This window comes from Zonotrichia albicollis, chromosome Z (genome assembly GCF_047830755.1).
Source record: "Zonotrichia albicollis isolate bZonAlb1 chromosome Z, bZonAlb1.hap1, whole genome shotgun sequence".
NCBI classification, from domain to species: Eukaryota; Metazoa; Chordata; class Aves; order Passeriformes; family Passerellidae; genus Zonotrichia; species Zonotrichia albicollis.
The window spans coordinates 42,348,405-42,366,420 of NC_133860.1; the positions used below are offsets into that span (position 1 = coordinate 42,348,405).

At 37.2% G+C, this 18,016-nt stretch overlaps 1 protein-coding gene across 1 annotated transcript in view; it reads right to left on the reverse strand.

Annotated features, from left to right (window-relative positions):
* Positions 1–18,016, reverse strand: part of SV2C (synaptic vesicle glycoprotein 2C) — a 119,399-nt gene that overhangs the window by 90,954 nt on the left and 10,429 nt on the right. Inside the window, exon 2 of the mRNA XM_005488307.4 lies at positions 1,694–2,397. Within this exon, the coding sequence (XP_005488364.1) occupies positions 1,694–2,273 (580 nt within the window). The 5' untranslated portion in view covers positions 2,274–2,397. The remainder of the gene's footprint in view (positions 1–1,693; positions 2,398–18,016) is intronic.

The following is an 18,016-nucleotide window of genomic DNA, read 5'->3' on the forward strand; positions in this document are numbered from 1 at the left end:
ATCAGTAATTAAAAATGGGGGTGAGAAAAATAACTTTTGTTCCAACAATATAAAAATTATAAAAATTACAAAAATTATAAAAATTGAGGTGTAGATTCTAAAGATATTAAAGTAGATTTTAAAGTCAGCTACCAAGGACTAGATGAAAAAATCATGTTAAAAAAGCAAATTGGGCATTCACTACTTTTCTAAGAGGCATTGTATGTTAGTATCGGCACTGACTCATTGACATTTATCTAGTGATACAGGTTTGCATTATCTTTGTTTCTCATCCTTTAAGAAGTAGACTTGAAAGCTCACAAGTCCAACCATGACACATACTATGTTGGCATTTAATGTAAACAAGCAATAAAAAACAAATTATGTGTATTCAGCATATAACCTCTTTAACCATTAAAACTGTAATAATTTATTTCCCTCCATTTTAATTTTAATCACTGCACTACAGGCAAAGTAGTTCTAATAACAAATGATCAAACAGCAAAGAATAATGCAAAGGACACAGTTATCTGAGAAGTCTTCATCTGTTTCCCCTTATGTTCCTGTCACCTGGAGGGAGACTTAGAGACATAACTGTGGGAGACTGCAGTCCACAGTACTGAAACCCACAAACCTTCAGTGCTGGTATCAATATGTCAGGAAACTGAGCAAAGCCAAAATGAGATCTGTTGCAACATAAACATCTGCTGCAAAGATGGAGGGTGCAAGCTGAACTTCTGCTACAAAGCAAAGGCTTTTAAATGTCTTGTATATACTCCTTTTCTCCAGTCTTCAGGCCCAAGTAACTTATTTACACATATACATTTCATTGCCCGCTTTGTCCCAATTGCCCATCTCCCCTCTTCCTTGGGGTACCATTTCTACAACTTTTCTCCAGCCCTGCCCCATGAGAGCCTTGTTTTACCTTCTGTGCCCAGGCGTGTCCAGGGAAGACAGCATGGACCTGATTGCAGCACTGCTGCTTTACCAAGCCATACAAAGCTGGCTCAGACTGCCTGTTCACCATACCATAGGAGGGAACAGGCAAGGGGATGGGACACAGCCTATCCCCATCCGCAGAATGGACACAAAAAGCACACCTCAGGCTCTTGTTCATTCTTCTGTTACCCTGACCCCAAGTGAACAGTATTCTCCTTGGATGGCTGGAGAACAGTCACCGGCATAAAATGACTATAAACAATAAGAGTGAAAGGCCACAATAGATAGCCTTTTCACTGGAATTTTTTTCATTTTCTAGATTTAATTTCACCTTACCATTTCAAAGGTTCATGTGTGAAAATGTTGCCATACAGTTGTATCATCTGCTCTTTATTACACCTTTATAATTTCAACAGGACTCCAATTCTCCATCTGTGGGCTGGTTTTGTGGTTTCACTTTTTTTTAGATTAGCTCATTTGGACATCTACTCTTGTATACGAGAACAAAATTTGTCCCTCTCCTTATTAAGTTTCACAGTGTGGTCTTTCTCTTTAGTGATTTATTACTGACTGACTAAGAAAACAAAAATCTAAAAATAAAACTACAATATTAATTAAATTCTTAATACATACAATTAATTTTAATTTAAATAATTGTATTTATATTGAAGACAAATCTCTTTTTATAAAAGCTTCTCTGATGACAAATACATATTTAGTCTTACTGTAAGCAAATCTTTTAATAGCAAAAAGACAGAATGAAGACTTTACTTACCAAGCCATCCTGATCCAGAATTGGGTATACACATATCTGTTTCAGCACTGGGCAACACAAATCCAACCACAAACACTTCAACCCCATCAGCCATTAGGGCCATTCCTAGCACAAAGAAGAGGGCCCACTGGAAACGACCATGGCCACATTCTTGTATTATCAATTCATATTGCTGTGCCAGCTCTTCTTCATCAGCTTTCCTCTCTGTTTCCAGTTCATGACGATCCTTGTATTCATCACGCACAGACTGGCTTAAGGCTGCCATGTCATCCTTACCCTGCCCCATGTTGGGGATTCCCTGATACTCTCCTTCATAAATTTCATCATCTTCATCATGTCCTTCAGTTGCTTCACTTGATCCTTCATCATCATTAGCTTCTACCCCGTAACTTCCTCCTTGGCCATAGTAATCATCATCATCTTCCTCATCCTGGAATCGACTGTAGGACCTCTGTGTGTAGCCATCCTGGGCTTTGTCAACTGCTTTATTAACTTTTTTCACTGCTTGCCTCTTCACCTCTTTAGCAATATCTTTGGCCCCTTTCACTAGTGAAGTCCTGTCTTTGTAGGTGTCCTCCATCCTGTGTCAAAGAAGGACTGCTGTTAGGCTGCAAAAGTACCTGCCAAATATTGTTTGGAATGTCTATTGGGTGTTGGACATCAGTGGAAAAAGCCCAGGTACAAGTGAAACTGTAATATTCAACCTGTAAAATATAAGAGAAAAAAGTTTATACTTTGCTATTTTTAGATGCCTCTTCACACCGATACAGAATCATCCCAATCTTTATTTAAGCACTGGACGTCAGAATAGAGGGCTTCGAATACAAAAGCCTGCATTTTCTTCAGAGATACAAATACCACAGGTTACAAGGAAAATATGCAAAAGATAAATTTTATATCACTATCAGAGAATCTTCAGAATTCAATTTTTTGTTGTCTAGTCTTGGATGGCAGGTTTTATTCTGAAAGAAATCAAGCAATTCCATGCATAATACACCAGATTGACTCTGTCTGCAATATCCTTTCTCATTTGAACTCCCTGTTTTGTAGGAAAGGGCTACAAACATTATTCTTTGTCTCAGTGAGGTACCATGAAATATCTCTCTAGCCTTCTATTTAACACAAATCCTGTAGAAAGCTAGTATTCCTCCAATCTGTACCAGTGTCTCAAAGCTGACTGAATTTGCCCAGCGCTTTCACAGAGCATTCACACCGAGTCTTAGCAACATGAAATCCCACCCTAAAAAATTCCATGTTGGGAGCTGTGTGGGCAGAAGTAGTGGCACTTTAGCACTGTGGAGATTCCCAATACCTCAGTCATGGACAGACACATTCCTTTCTTCACTATCTATACTCACAGTAGGGTCAGAGTGGAGCAACTGCGTATTATCAGCTAATGCATCTCCCAGGGTTAGTCCAGCATGAGCTCCCAATAACCAAGCTGCATGAAAGCACCAAGACATTTCCCCCAGTTCTCCTCCCTGCTCCCCTGCTGTATCTTTAAATCTCATGCAGCCCCAAATGCAGACACAATGAGTCAAGAGCAGTTTGCTTATTAGAGTGAAGACTAACCATTCCCTTCTCCTCTGTGCATTTTCAGGCATATCTGCAAGACAATTTGCTCAACACACATCTACACTATCACTAGGGGCGGGAGAAAGAAATGACAGCAGCATGCAAGCATACAGAAGGAAGAAATGCAGGATCATTTTTTTGCAACAGTCTGTAGTTAGCACAGCTAAAATCAATTACAAAATTGCGTCATTACTCACATGTCTAAAGTGTGTGTGTGTGTGCGTGTGTGTGTGCACATGAGCGAATCTGGACACTGCAACAGACTGTAGAAGCCTCCCCCCTGGGAGAAAGCAAGCTACAGTTTTTTAGCAGTGCTTCTAAGAAAACACAGCCTGCTTCCAGCTTGGGGAAAAGGTTATTTTTAACCATGATCATTTTAATTATCTATTTTCCAGCATTACCTCAGAAAAACTGCAGTAATGCAACTAAGGAGGCAGTGAGATATGATGCAGGAGTAAAAATAGATGGAAATTTCTGAAGCTAATCTTATTACCCTTTCTAAAGCAGTGTGAACTGCCCTTAGAGCTGCATGGGAGAAGACCAAGGAAAGGCTTTAAGAAGTTGTCCTTTATTCATTCTATTGCATATATGTCTCCAGAAGTATACTCCAGACATGAGTTTTAGGCTAATAGTGTTTTGAGGGATAGGAAAAACTACAGACTGCATTAAATAAACTAAGGATGTGATGTACTTCTGATACAAGAAAATGAAGCCTACAATCACATTGACATGACTTTAGAAGCTAAAAGATATTTCCCTAGCTTTTTAATAATAGAAATTCACCTATAGTAAAAAAAGTCTTTATTTTTAGTATCTTCCTCTGGATTAATTTCATACACTTTGACTGTTTCTTGGAGAAATCAAATGTGATGGCACTATTCAACTATTAATGGGAACTGAAGCATTTACTGGAAGAGAAATGCAGCCTTAAAAAAGTCCTGATGTAATATTTATCATTTCAAACTGTAGCCTTACTTTAGGTACATGATGATCCTTTTAAGTAGGTCATCCTGGTGAATCTTTTATGCCAAGGCAGTTTCTCTAATTAGAGCTTTTTCTCTAATTAGAGTTTTCAAGGTGCTCAGTAGAAGTTATCTTCCTAGCTAGGAGTATCTACTAGCTGTTAGTGAACATGCATCAAAACATTCACGGATTTGCTGAAGTCTTCTACAAATACTTTCAAGAACTCCATGAAATCCTAACAGGTACTTTTCTGAGTGTTAATGAGTACAGTGTATTCCTAGATTTTAGATAATTTTACAGTGTCCATGCAACACATTTAACCTAATTCCTCTCATTCTCAGACTGATATTTGTTTCTTTTTGTCTGCCCAGCTAGGGTTTTCAGTTGTGAAATTCCCCATTACTAAAGGGCATGTACGTGTGTGTGTGTACATATATATATATACACACATATATATGTATGTATATATATGTGTGTCTGTGTGTGTGTGTATGTATACGTATATCTTGAAGAAAGCAGGAATTTTGGAATACCAAATGAAGGAGTCTAAGAGCCAACACTGGTAAAACCATGCTTTACCCTTCTGCAGTACACCTACCCCATGAGTTCAACACACTCAAAAAAAAATCAAATTTGAAAAGGTAACTGAACTTACTCTGCAATTTGGGATCAGGTACATCAACAAGGAATTTCACCTGCTCATACTCACTAAAATTATGATGACCCTGTCATCAAAAAACATGCAGACAGACAAAGCAAAATTTCTGTCTGGGCAGAAATCAGAAATGTCTCTCTATCTTGCTGAAGTTTCCAAGCAAAATGCTTAATCTGAACACTGTTTTTTAAAACAGCTTTGCTTTCTCAATGAATTGAAATCCGTGCCTTAAGGTGATAAGTACAAAGAGGAATAATTTACAGCCCATGCATGATAGCTTCCCACCCTTTCAATTATGTTGGACTGATTACTACAAGTAAGTAACTGGAAAGTCTGAAAGAGTAAGGATTAATGACTACCTGAGTAGCATAAAGCAGCAAAAGCAGAGATGACAGTCTAGCTATACACTCTTCTTCGTACCAACCGATTCAGTCAATATATTCACTGATTTTCACTAAAGCAAACACCATATTCCTATTCAATTCCTTCAGCTAAAACAAAAAAAAAAAAAATCCCAGGAAACTAGTGTTTCTGCCAGAAACAGAAATACTCCTTCAGGAAACACCTTTTAAAAAAAACAGTCTTTAAAAACACTCAAAGATGCATATACAAAATAAAAATCAAAGCATCCTTTTGCTCTAATATTTATTCTTTTTCACTATGTAACATTCACAGATTTCAGTATACTTGGCATTCTGTATAGATTGTGATACATCTGAAATAAAGACTGGACATAATAAACTAAATCAGTGAGATCCTTTAAAGGTATAAATTTATGACAAGTCAGAAAACTCACTCCCACAAAGACTCAGATCTTTGCTTAATATAGGCTGCGAGAAGACTCACTGGGTACTCCAAAAAGTGGTATTAACTATACGGATATAGGATAATAAAATCTTCAGAACAGATCTGGAAGTCACACTCAAATGTGCATTTCACACATCATGACTACTTCCAATTTTACTACCTTGTCAAATTATTTTATATCCCAGGTTAAATGGGGCACCTGAACTATGTTAATTCACATACAGAAGATGCTATTGTCTTGAAAGTGTTCTCAGTAATTAAGAAAATAAAACAACCCACACTTGAATTCACCAGGATACCTGCAAACTTCCTCCTCATCTCTTAATGTGCAGAGCCTTCTGTTTATTTTTCCAGGGTAGTATTTACTTCAGTATAACCTAATAAAGAATAGAATCCTCAATAAAGGGTATTTATTTATAGAAGTATTAACTTATTTAAAATAAACAAGAGCTGGCATTAAAGCTGGTGTGAAGCAGATTCATTTTGGGTAATGCTAGCAGATTAAAAGCTATGTTTCTGTATTTTAAGCAAATTTTCTTTCTCTCATGTTGAGAGATGAGAGGCTGCACTCTTCAGCTCAAGCTGCAGTAGACAGAACTGTGTGCAATACTGCAAGGCTGCAGTGCCACCACCAGTGGCTGTCCCCAACACTCTCCCTGCCTGGATGGTATTTTCACCACTGGTCCTGTACCAGCACTTGTCACTGCATCCTCTCCACAGACACAACAGACGTGTGCAAGATGAGCATGGGAATTCATTTACCTAGTACACATCAATGATCCTGAGCTCAGCAGAAACAGGGTCTTTATGGTACATTGCAATCTCCTTTTTCCCATTTTACTATTTTCCTTTCTCATTAAACCTGCAGATAACTGGTTCTGCACCATATGCTCTACCTGTCCTATTCTTCTTAAACTACTTAACTAATTAGAACAAAACTATTAAACTAAATTAGAACAAAACAAGTGGAATTGCTTTTAGCTTGTTTTTACTTGAAATTTCATAACCTTTTTCAGAAAAAGGAACATGTTTGCCTGAAAGTAAAATGTTTGAGGACATCTGCCTTTAACAAAAAATAACTCTAATAATTCTTCCCTTATAGTGCTTTTGATCATAGGCCTGGTTCTTCCCCACTTACATCTGGATATATAACCAATGAAACCAGGATCTGCAAAAGCTCTCCTTTAAGCAGTACTAACTGGAAAGCTAACAGTATGATGAAATCAGACCACGTAAGACAATGGAATCACAAACCTAGGACAAAAGCTATTAACTCTGTCCAGTGAAAATCAGGAAATCTTAACTGAATAATCTCTGATAAAAATGCAATAATATTGTAAAAACAAATTCTCCAAGAAATGCAGAGTGAAAAATTATAGGAACAGAGTTAGGAGGTGGGACATTCTTCACTTTATACTTCCACTATATTAGTCCTCCATGCTTTACTTCTATGCTGTAAATATCTTTCAAAGAGTATCCTGAAGAAAGCTGACACAATGCTGATAAGTTTTATGAGCACTACCATCCTAATGCTGACGCAGTCATGTCTAATTCTTCTCACTCTTTATCAGCCTTCTAAACCCCTTTGATCCACAGTTCCACCTAAGGTCACAGTCTGGAGTAAGGTTCATCTATGCTCCAGCCTCTCTTATCAAGCCTCTTTCATGCTTTCTTTTGACCTGCAAAAAAGGTTCAATATTGACAGCAAAAGGATTATTGAAGAGAAAATAGATATTACCTACTCTCTGGTTGTAATAACAATGTCTAATTCCTTAGAACTAGACTCAGTTCAATGCACCCCTAACAGGCTAGACTGAGTTCCAAACCTGAAATAGCCATATCTACTAATTAAATTATTAGTAGGAACAAAAATTAAAATATTATTAGGAACAAAACTGTCAAGACCCTACAGTGGAATGAAGCTTTCCTTCATTTTTTATGTAATCAAGAGCTTGCTTTCCTAGGGAAAGATGACTGAACAAAGCTTAGGACATGTTTTGAGATGTCTTGCTGTCTTTCCCACAGTAAAGTGTAAACAGAGATTAGCATATACAAGAAAATTTTGTTAGTCCAAAGTCTTTAGGGGTTTTTTTTGTTTGTTTTTGGATTTTTTTGAAATCTAATGCTTCCTGGTCGTTTTCTCTTACAGTACATAAATACCAGAGTTTTGATTGCTTTTGTCAGTTTTGCAATCAACCTGATTACTATTTGGCTACTTCAAGCTTCTACATGCTTTTACCTGGCAAGCACTAAAAAAGAAATCATTTCTTTATAGACAAGGTGGGATCATTGTGGTTTTCCAACACTGTGGTTTCAATTCGTTCTTTGAATACTGTGCTTCCTGTGGAGCTCTTCAGTGAAGAAGTGCTCCCTTCCAGTCACTTTGCTATTCACCCAAAGCACATATTACTTCCAGGATCTGTATTGGGTGGTGGTTAACACAAGGTGAATGCGTCATCTTGTTCAACAAGAATTGGCAAGAATAAAACATCATCCAGCCTAAATGACATAAGTTAAGTTTCATCAGCAAAAGTTAATGAGATTTCATACTCTACCCACATTACCTGAATGACTACCCAAATCTTAGGAAAGTTGAAATTTCATTATTGATAAAACCTTTTTTTTTAGCCAAACATGTTCAAACATATCTCTGCACTTTTAAGGCTGCCTTAAAAGTAGAAAAAAAAATGCAAAAGAAAATTGTTTCCTCTGAAGCCAAGGGCTATCTCCCTTCTCATACCTTCTTCTCCTGAAAATTTGCTTTCATCATCAGTGCTTCCAATGTATTTTGTACTTTTTAGTTGTCAGAATCACAGTGGAAAGCATCATCCTGCATTTCAATAATGAAGGAACAGCACAAAGCAGTTGGACAAGCAAGATTTCATTGCTCAGTGTTAGCAATAAAAAAACCACAACCCTCTACCAAAAGCACACCAACTCGCAATTTCTGTCTTGTATCTACCATTGTCATGTTTGCTGCTGTACAGAAAGCAGACAAGTCTTCTCTGAAATAAAGGCCCACCAGCAGTCATGAATCATTTGAGATCAAAAGAAAGCAGAAAAAAATTCCACTCACAAGGAAGAGGGAAACCTGGGGAAAGATATATATAAAAAAACCGTATTTTAAAAACACCAAGACTGAATTTTTAAGAAGAACAGCCAAGGAGATCTATCCTGGAAGTAAAATAGAAAATAATGCTCTATGAAAATTCTCCAGGGAATAAAATCTGCAAATGCAACAGGACAAGTCTCAACCACCGAAGGAGCCATTTCTGAAATTGCTTTGCACAAAGCTGTAATGTACAGGTACTTTGAAACAGCAACTGTACAAATACTACACTGACAGATGCCACAGAATAGCACTGGAGCTTAGGGAAAACATGGGAAGGTTGAAGGGCATCTTGTAGGGCAAGCTGTATTACAAGCTGGAATTACGTGTCTTTCCTTTCTTCCTGAAATAAAAGAGGTAAGCATTATTTATTTTTTAGGAGTAAATACAGGGTCACACTCTGAGATCCCACTGGGAAAAATTTTCTGAAAACATTTAGCTTTTCATTCTCCTGAATTTCTGCTGGGGCACATCATTCCTGTGCCTGCAGAATGAGAGTCAAAAGACTCTTCCCAGTTCTGCAAATTCTGTCTTTATCTGATGCTGCTCTGTGTTGGCCTCTGCATGGGGAATCAGCTGCTGTGCTCAATAAACCCTGGTAGGAGAGTAGTGGTTTCTCAGCATAACATTAAAAAGTACTTGAACATCCTGGTTTTCTCATCCGTACTCCCTTTTCAGTCACTTTGCTATGCACTCAAAGATCATATTATTTTTTCTTTATCTTTAACATCTGTTACTTTTTGTTATTTGTAACAGGTATATTATTGCCAAATCTCATAAATCTGGCTACACCAAAATACAAAGTTAAGATGGGGAGTGTATTCTTTGAGTTACATTAATATTTACATTGTTTAAATTTAAATAATTTCCTTAAATCTGCACACATGGCCCTACGGATTCAGGTGAATAACAGACAGAATACGTTCCACCAAGACAGCTGGGTCACTTTAGGAGTAATGCTCTCCATTGGTTGAAGGGAACACTTCCCCTCTGTGTGGCCACACTGACTACCACATCCAACTTTGTGCACTTCACCATCACCACAGTCTGGAGAGGATCACTGGAGAGGTTAGAGGTCTGGGATGCATGATGCACAAGGAGAGTAAGTGGGATGCATGATGCACAAGGAGAGTAAGTCTTTTTTGCCTGATCTTCAGAGAATACTTTAGGAGAAATCTGTCCACCATCCCCCATCATCTAATGAGAGATTAAAAATACAATGAGGATGGGTTTTTTTCAGAGGCAAAGACAAAAAGAAAAGAGGAAACAGTTTCAAGTTGCAGCAAGAGAAATTCCAGACAGTTCTAAGGAAGAAATTCTTCATGTGAAGTCTCCAGCCACTTACACAGCTACACAGAGGAGCACTGGGTTTCCCAGCACTGGAGGTATTCAAACCTTAACTGGACAAGACTCAGAACTATTTAAATCCAGATCTGAGACTAGGTAACCTCCAAATTACTTCTTCACCCAAATTACTCTACCATTCTGACAGATAAAAAAAAAAAAAAGTTTATATTCTGACATTAAATGAAGAGCTCTATTTTTTTAAATGAAAATCAAGCATCAATTGCTGAATATGTCAGTATACAAATATATCTTTCACAGAATAACAAAAAAGGTTTAGAATTCAGTCTGGTAATCTAGAGAGAGTCAAAAGGACACCCCAGCAGAGTCTAGAAGATGGGCGACAATTTAGGCCCCTAAACAGTTAGCTGAAATTGGTTAAGCAACCACTGCCCATATGGGAAAAGAAAATAGTATTCTGTTTTTATACAAATTTCATTTTGGAGAAGCACTGGGCAAAGATGAGAGAGTTGAACAGATCTGAAATATATATCAGATTTTTGTCACATCCCTGTCACACGCTATAAAAATGCCAACATTTTTATGACTTTGCTCTAGTTCAAAATGCTTGATCTCTAGTGATTTTGAAGTGCAAAAAAAATGCCACTGTTCCTACTATTTTTGCTCTGTCTTGAAAAGTAAAATTAGATCATAGATAGACAGCATTTATATTTCTTGATGCAAATTAATTAGGATATGTAGAAAATATGTAACAAATGCTATAGGTTATTAATGTTCAAAAGTGCAAAAATTTCTTTTAAAATGAGTTCCTCAGATAAACTACACAGAATATTTAATAGTTTTCTCTTTCCTACTTTGAAATAGTGGCAATTTAAACACAAAAATATTGGACCACTTGTGAAATTTGACATGAGCAGATATAAAAATATGTTTTAAAGTTTGTATTTGGTAATTTTAACACATTGCTCTTTGAACTGTGTTTTTCCATAAATTTACTACTTCTGAGAGAAAACAGCTCAAAAAAATACAGACACAAAATAGAAAGCTGTGTAACTAAAGCTGCACATGTCAGGAACAGATCATTACACATAATAACGTCATAACAAAGTTGATAAGGAATATACTTGCACATAAAAAGTAACAATGCCTTTCAGATTCTGTTGTGGACATTCATCAATATGAGAACTCAGCTATAATCAAGAATGACAGAAGAAAATATCCATGGAAGGCTGTAAGAAAAGCAGCCTGATAATATGGAGACAAGAGGTGCCTAGGCAAAAGGTATTTTCAGTGTTTTCAAAATATATCTAAATATTTATAAGATATATTAATAGCAAAAAGTTCCTATAAGTTTAAGTAGAAAGTGAATTTAAAAGCTTTACATATTATTTTTCCTTATGAAGTAACTAAAAGTTTATGATTTCTCTTCAAACATCTTGGCATCTCACATAAAAGAAGGAGGTTAAGGAACAGATTATCGTACTTTGAAAGTATCCTGCAATCCTACATTGTTTTCAATTTTGTACAAGAACAACCAAGACTCCTAGACTTCCTTTTGCAAAGTGATTTGGTTTTACATTCACCTTAGATTTTCTCTTTTATTCCTAAAGAACAGGATACATTCTAAATTATTAGGCTAAAAAGAACTGTACTGTGTATACTCCAGATCATGTACACCAATCTTTTCTAATGCATCCTGTTTCTTTAGAGTTTTCCTAGTATGCTTTTCTGCACCATGCTTCATGCAGCGTTTTTACTGGAGGCTTGTGATCACAGTAATGTATTGTTCATCTTCAGATATACCCGATCTATTAAAGATTATGGAACCTGATACTCAAATAAAATTCTAGTTCTGCTGCACTAAAAAAGTGCTTCTTCACCCTCATAAAATCTTACCTCTCCCAGCAGGGAAATGCAACACTTTGAGGTGGAAATTACTTTTTCACAATAAAGGCTGACTCATTGTCTGCCAGGCCTTAACTAGGTAAGAAAGGAAATCATGACTGCTCAATGCTCCCCAAACACAAATGATGCTGCTAAAAACCCATATACATCTTATTTAAGGTTGCACTGACTTACAATTGTGCAAATTGTTTACCTCATTTTATGCCACACTGGGAAAAACACGCTTTGTAGTGCTTAGCATAAACTCATATTTTAGCCAGATTCAAACTGCATTGTGTGCTGACTACACATCTTCAGTTTTTTATCCTGAATCACACTATTATTGCAGGTTGCAGAGTGCATATGTGCCTTAGCACATGCAGGTGTAAGAAAACTTCAAGTAAATGAGTCAAAGTGCCTGTAGTTTTATGGGTGCCATTAAATCACAAATATAACACTTTAGCAGCTTATATTTTACACCACTGCTTCGTTCTGTGAACTCCATAAGCCTTTGTTTTGTGGACTTGGTAACATAGCTGAGAAGGAACCATGAAAAGAGACTAATATAATGGACAGATGAAAAGTCTGTACTGAAAATGCAGCAGACCCAAGCTTTTCAGATTCAGTAACTTAGACATCTAACAAAATGGGATTTATCTGTATCTCAGAGTACATTACGCAATCTGAGCACAACCACAGTGTGGCTTTCTTCCTTTGGGTAGAATATATAGAGATGGATGGCACAACTAAATAAACACAGTGCTCTGCCATTAAAAGCGCAAAATAAAGGCAGCAAAATGAAGATAGAAGAGCTGGTAATTTTTTTTTTTCAATTTCGACAAGCTTTCTGCAGCTTATTTTGAAAACAACCTACTTGACAATTTGAAAAAAAATATTCTGTTCCCTATGCTTGAATTTGCACAGCAGAAAGATGTGGTGAGCTGAAAATCTCAAAAATAAATTCTGTCATACAAACCATCTCTATTTTATTTTAAAGCAGAATGCCACCTGGTAATCTTTGTGCTTTATAGACATGAACAATTCTCTGATTCACTGAGATCCTCAGTATTCCACCTTACTCTTAGCCTAATTTTTAGTCTGGTTCTTAAAATCTTTTGACATTCAGCCGTGAAGTTTACCATATTCCTGGAGTTCCTTGCTTTGAAACTGATTGCGCTTCTTCTCTTGTAGAGTTTTAAGTGGCTGTCAGGGCTCCTAGTCCCTCATTAAGACTCATTAAGACCCAAGTCCCTCATTAAATCCAGCCCTGCCTCACCCAGTACCCCTTCCAGTACACCAGATGCGCTGCCATGGGCTCAAGTTCCCTCTTAAGCTCAGACTTGGCCACCCCAAGTCTGCCTGAGCTTCACTATAGCTGCACTACATAGCTCCATCTGTCTCCTATTCCCTGCTGTTCCTGAATCTCAGACTGATTGCCTGACAGATCAGGGACATAACACTGCCCTACTCTGATGAGCACCAGACACTTGATGAAAACTGTTGCTCTCACCATGCTCTGCCTCAGGACAATGTTCCATCAGTGACAGCACTGCCCTGCCCACACTGTGGTCCCCCTCATCTCCTGCCCTGCTGTCCCTCCTGGAGCAGTCTTATGGTTGCTGCTCCTTGGCTACTCTCCTGAGGGCCAAAGCCTGGTCTCAGCCAAAGGCCCCGAACCAGCAGGCCGAAGGTGCCTGTGTGAGGGGTCCCAGCGAGACTTGCAGGGCAAACCAAGTCTGTTGGGACACTCAACATCCTCACAGAAAACAAGATCATATTCCTGACTTGCAGACTACCCTTTGGACCATTAAACTTCACTAAAAGCAGACAGTAAAGCTACAGACACCTGGCTAAAATTCTATGTACACAGATCCATCTCTCTACTGACAATGCTAAAGGCATCTCTAGACTCTAGACACTGGAAATTTGAAAGCAGCTTTATCCATAGAGAATGGTATACTCAAAATTATAAAGGCTCTTGGGACAAAAACTATAATCTGGAAGAGCAGCAGGAATAGCCAAAAAACCCAACATGGCAGTATTTTTCATAAGCAATCTCTGACCACAGCTGTTATCAGAATGGCTAGTTAGAAACCTTACTTTTGACATATGTAGCAAGTGCAGTCTACAAACAGACATTCTCCGGTCTCCTTTGTGGCAAGACAAGGGGAGCACACTGCACTTCACACACTGAGCTGCACTTTTTAGCATCAAGCCTCTCCTACCTATCTGTGATCTCATATTTCTGTTCTGCCGCATCAAGCAACAGCACACCCTTAAAGTCTGAAAAGGGTGTTCGCAAGGAACATTAACGATGAATGTTTTATACTGGATTGGAACAAATTAACACACTCACACTGAAGCCAGGGTGATTGGCAATGAGGTATCACCTTTTATAGAACAATTATCTTCAGTAGTTTGCTAGAAGTGTGTGCTGAAAACACACAAGAAACAATTCAAAATTCTGCACAACTTTTAGCATTGACCAGGCTTATGAATTTATAACACTTCAGTATTTTTATATTATGACTGAATATTCAGGAAGAAAAATGTCATTGAAAGAAACCCTTGAAAGGACAAAGGCTGAAGCTACAGAATCTCTGCTGTGTTCAGGAGCCGTGGGCTTGATTTCCTGTGTTGCCATTCAAGTAGCATATTAGGCATATTATCAAAACATTATCCTCCATCAAACATAAAGAGGGGACTGGGAGTCATTGGACATCTTCTGGAGCAGGTGGTGTCAAAAGTCTTAAATCTGTGGAGTCTTTGGTATGGAGCACATAAATAAAAACTGTTAACCACACAGTTCTGAAGGGGGCATAACATACTACCTCTGCCAGCTGCTGAGATCAAATATATTAATTTCTTGATTCACATTAAAAGGGTTTTCATTAAAGGGAACTGGAATAAAAACATGGGAGGGAAAAAGTCAAAATCAGTAATAGTTGCTTAATAATTATAAAATACCTCCACCTTATTTTATGCCTTCCTGCTAAAAGGAGTGGTTGTTTTATACAGCAATGTAAATTAGGCAGAGGAGATACACAGCCATATTTTTGACTGTGGTTTCTTCTAAATCCCAAGGTCCAGTATAATATGATAAATCAAAGCATTAGGAAAGAGTGTACACAGCAGCCTTATTTAATTTTTCATGTCATTTGCATGTTTTGAAAGGTGGAACCCACCCTCACTGGTTCAATCCTTAAAAGCCATGCATTCCCCAAGAGGTAAGAATTACTTAACATTTAACAGCTTAGTTTTATCTTTCACTAGACAGTGGTCTCTGAGGCTGCAAAGGTCATCCTGACCTGTCTGTGCTCTAAAGCAATTTCCCTCGAATTTATGTCTTCCATCTGATTAATCATTATCCCCATTTTCCACTCTGGCTCTTTACTGATATTGGCCTCAAACAAAACCAGCCATGACCCTTCAGCAGATAATCAAGAACAGACGCCTGCATGGTGGTTCCATGTTCACAACTGCTTTTTGTTTAACTGAAGATATTGCTACTATCAGTCACACAGAGAAGCATTGCCACATCAATAACATCCCTTGACAAGGGGATCATACCATTATCAGCACCTCAGATACATTCACAGAGCATGTTAAAGGACACTATTTGCACTCTCCAGTGATTCTAATACACCCTCATGCTTCAGCACGCATAATTTAAATGTTCTACATTACTAATAGGCATTTAGAAGCATTTCAATTTTTCTTCTCTTCTGACTTGGCCTATAATTATCGCTTTTATTTCATCCAAAAGAAACAGTAAGACCCTTCTTATCCACCCACAGTGGGGTCCCTGGATGACTCAAATCAGGTAATATTTTTGGTACAAAGGCAGAAAATTATCTGCATGCAACCAGTGCCAGCTGACTAACAAAAGAAGTTGGTGTTAGACTCGAAGAAGGTCTCCTGTGTACTCTGGGGCCAGGGAGTCTGAAGAGAGCACAAAAAAAAACAAAAAAACCAAGACACCTGTGTGTGTAGAGGTATATGCCCAAAACAGGCAAAACAAACAGCAAGTAAAGTCCAAATTTAGGCCCAGTACACCATAGCAGCTAAGGTCTAAAAGTAATTTTATTTTTCTGGGAAAAATGAGAGAAATACTTGGATGCCATAAGCTTTTGCATTTAATTAGAAAAGCAGTTTTAGAAGAGAAATTTTTACTATATCAGCCAATTAGTTATTGACTATAGTTTACAATCAGCTTTTAAAAATTATCACATTGTGGTGGCCTTAGGATATAGGTCATATAAAGTGCTTAATTCCTTGAATATGTGTGCATCAGTTTTCACGGAAAACAGTTTTGTAGACTGTATAGTTGAATCAGCACTCAGTGTTTGCTCCCCCCAGAGGAAGGGAATTCCCCTTTAAGGAAGTTCTTAATTTAACTCAAAATTATACAGGAATTTGGATCAGTGCATCTTCTCTGTCCATTGCAGGTGCTCTCCTGGCCTCTCTACATCTTTCAGTGGTTCACACCCAGAGCAACACATAAGCCTTGCATTCTCTGCTGTTGTAGCACTCTTAGACCAGCAGGTAACAGGTTTTCTTGTGGTATTTTTAATACTTACTACTTATACTTTAATACTTACTACTTATTTTTAATACTTACTTTTTTAAAAAGCCTCTACATGTTTACAGAGCACTTAGGAAGTACAGTAACTCTTCTTTTTGAATCAAATCTATTCTATTTATGCTGTACATTTTCTTAGGAAAATTTATTTATTAAAAATAGGTTCCTAATTAAAAATCCACATTACTAAATTATCAAAAACAGAAGACTTGAACAAATTATTGCTTCCATTATTTTAAAATATTAAATAAAACTGATTTTAATATTTTAACAAAAGCAATCATTTAAAGAAAATTGCTAGCATAAAGTTCAGCCAACAAAAGGATACTTAAGCTCTCAGTAGTTCATTTTCCCAGTCACAGGAGTGGAGGAGGGCAGTGTATTGGAACCTGTAGCTTGCTCCTATTCCTAAATATTGAAATACAGATATACAAAAAAGCTTCCATTTTTTCATCTGTCAAAAGGACAATATAAAACTATTTTTTCCCAAACACAAAAAATATATTTTTACCCAATAACCACAAATATAATGGACCTAAAGTATACTTCATAAAGAATCATCAATATTTGACAGGAAAAAAAATTAATTGATAATTCAGCTCCATTTCCTACTCATGTCCTGGCAGACACTTTTTCTGTCAACACCTATTTCCCACAAGGTTTCCAATTTATCAACCAAGTGGTCTTATTCTACAAGAACCTATGCCCTTGAGGTAATAATTCATATGAACAACTCGACAGCAAAAAAGAAGATTATAGATACATTACATATCTATGTGCATATAAATAGATATTTGTACATATATGGGGATAAACCTTCACTGGATGTTTTTTAGAAGTTAGGTTTCTGTGTTTTGAATTCCCACAATCTGCTTCTGTACAACACAGAGCTAGGAATTTCTTTTAAATTAAATATTGCATCTGACTACATTATTCTTAAGATTAGTCATATGAAAAATTATTGAAGAAAATATGCCAAAAATCTTATGCCCCTACAATCAGGAAAAACTTTTCAGCACAGGATGCAAAAATCCTCATGTATTTCTAAGAGAAGGAAAGAATTAACTATGGCTGTCACATGTGAATTTGGATAATGAAGGTAAACTTTCTATCTCACCACCAGCCCAAAGTAATTTTGGCTGATAAAAATCCCTAAAATGCTGCAGTCTTCATGTGTTCTGAGCTATGTGAGGAGATTTATTCAACGTATTATTTCCACCTTAGAATCAGGTATTTTTTTACTATGAAGTCCAGTTACTTCTATTCAAATTCTTTCTGTGTACTCCTAAGTACATTTCCGTAGGAAAAGAAAAACAGCCAAAAAGCTAAATAATGGCCAGCTATGAACTGACACTATATGCTTCAACATCTCCATAAATAAACAGAGAACTAAATAGCTCTGCAGCTCTACAGTTTGGAAGAACTGCAGAAGAATACTAAACA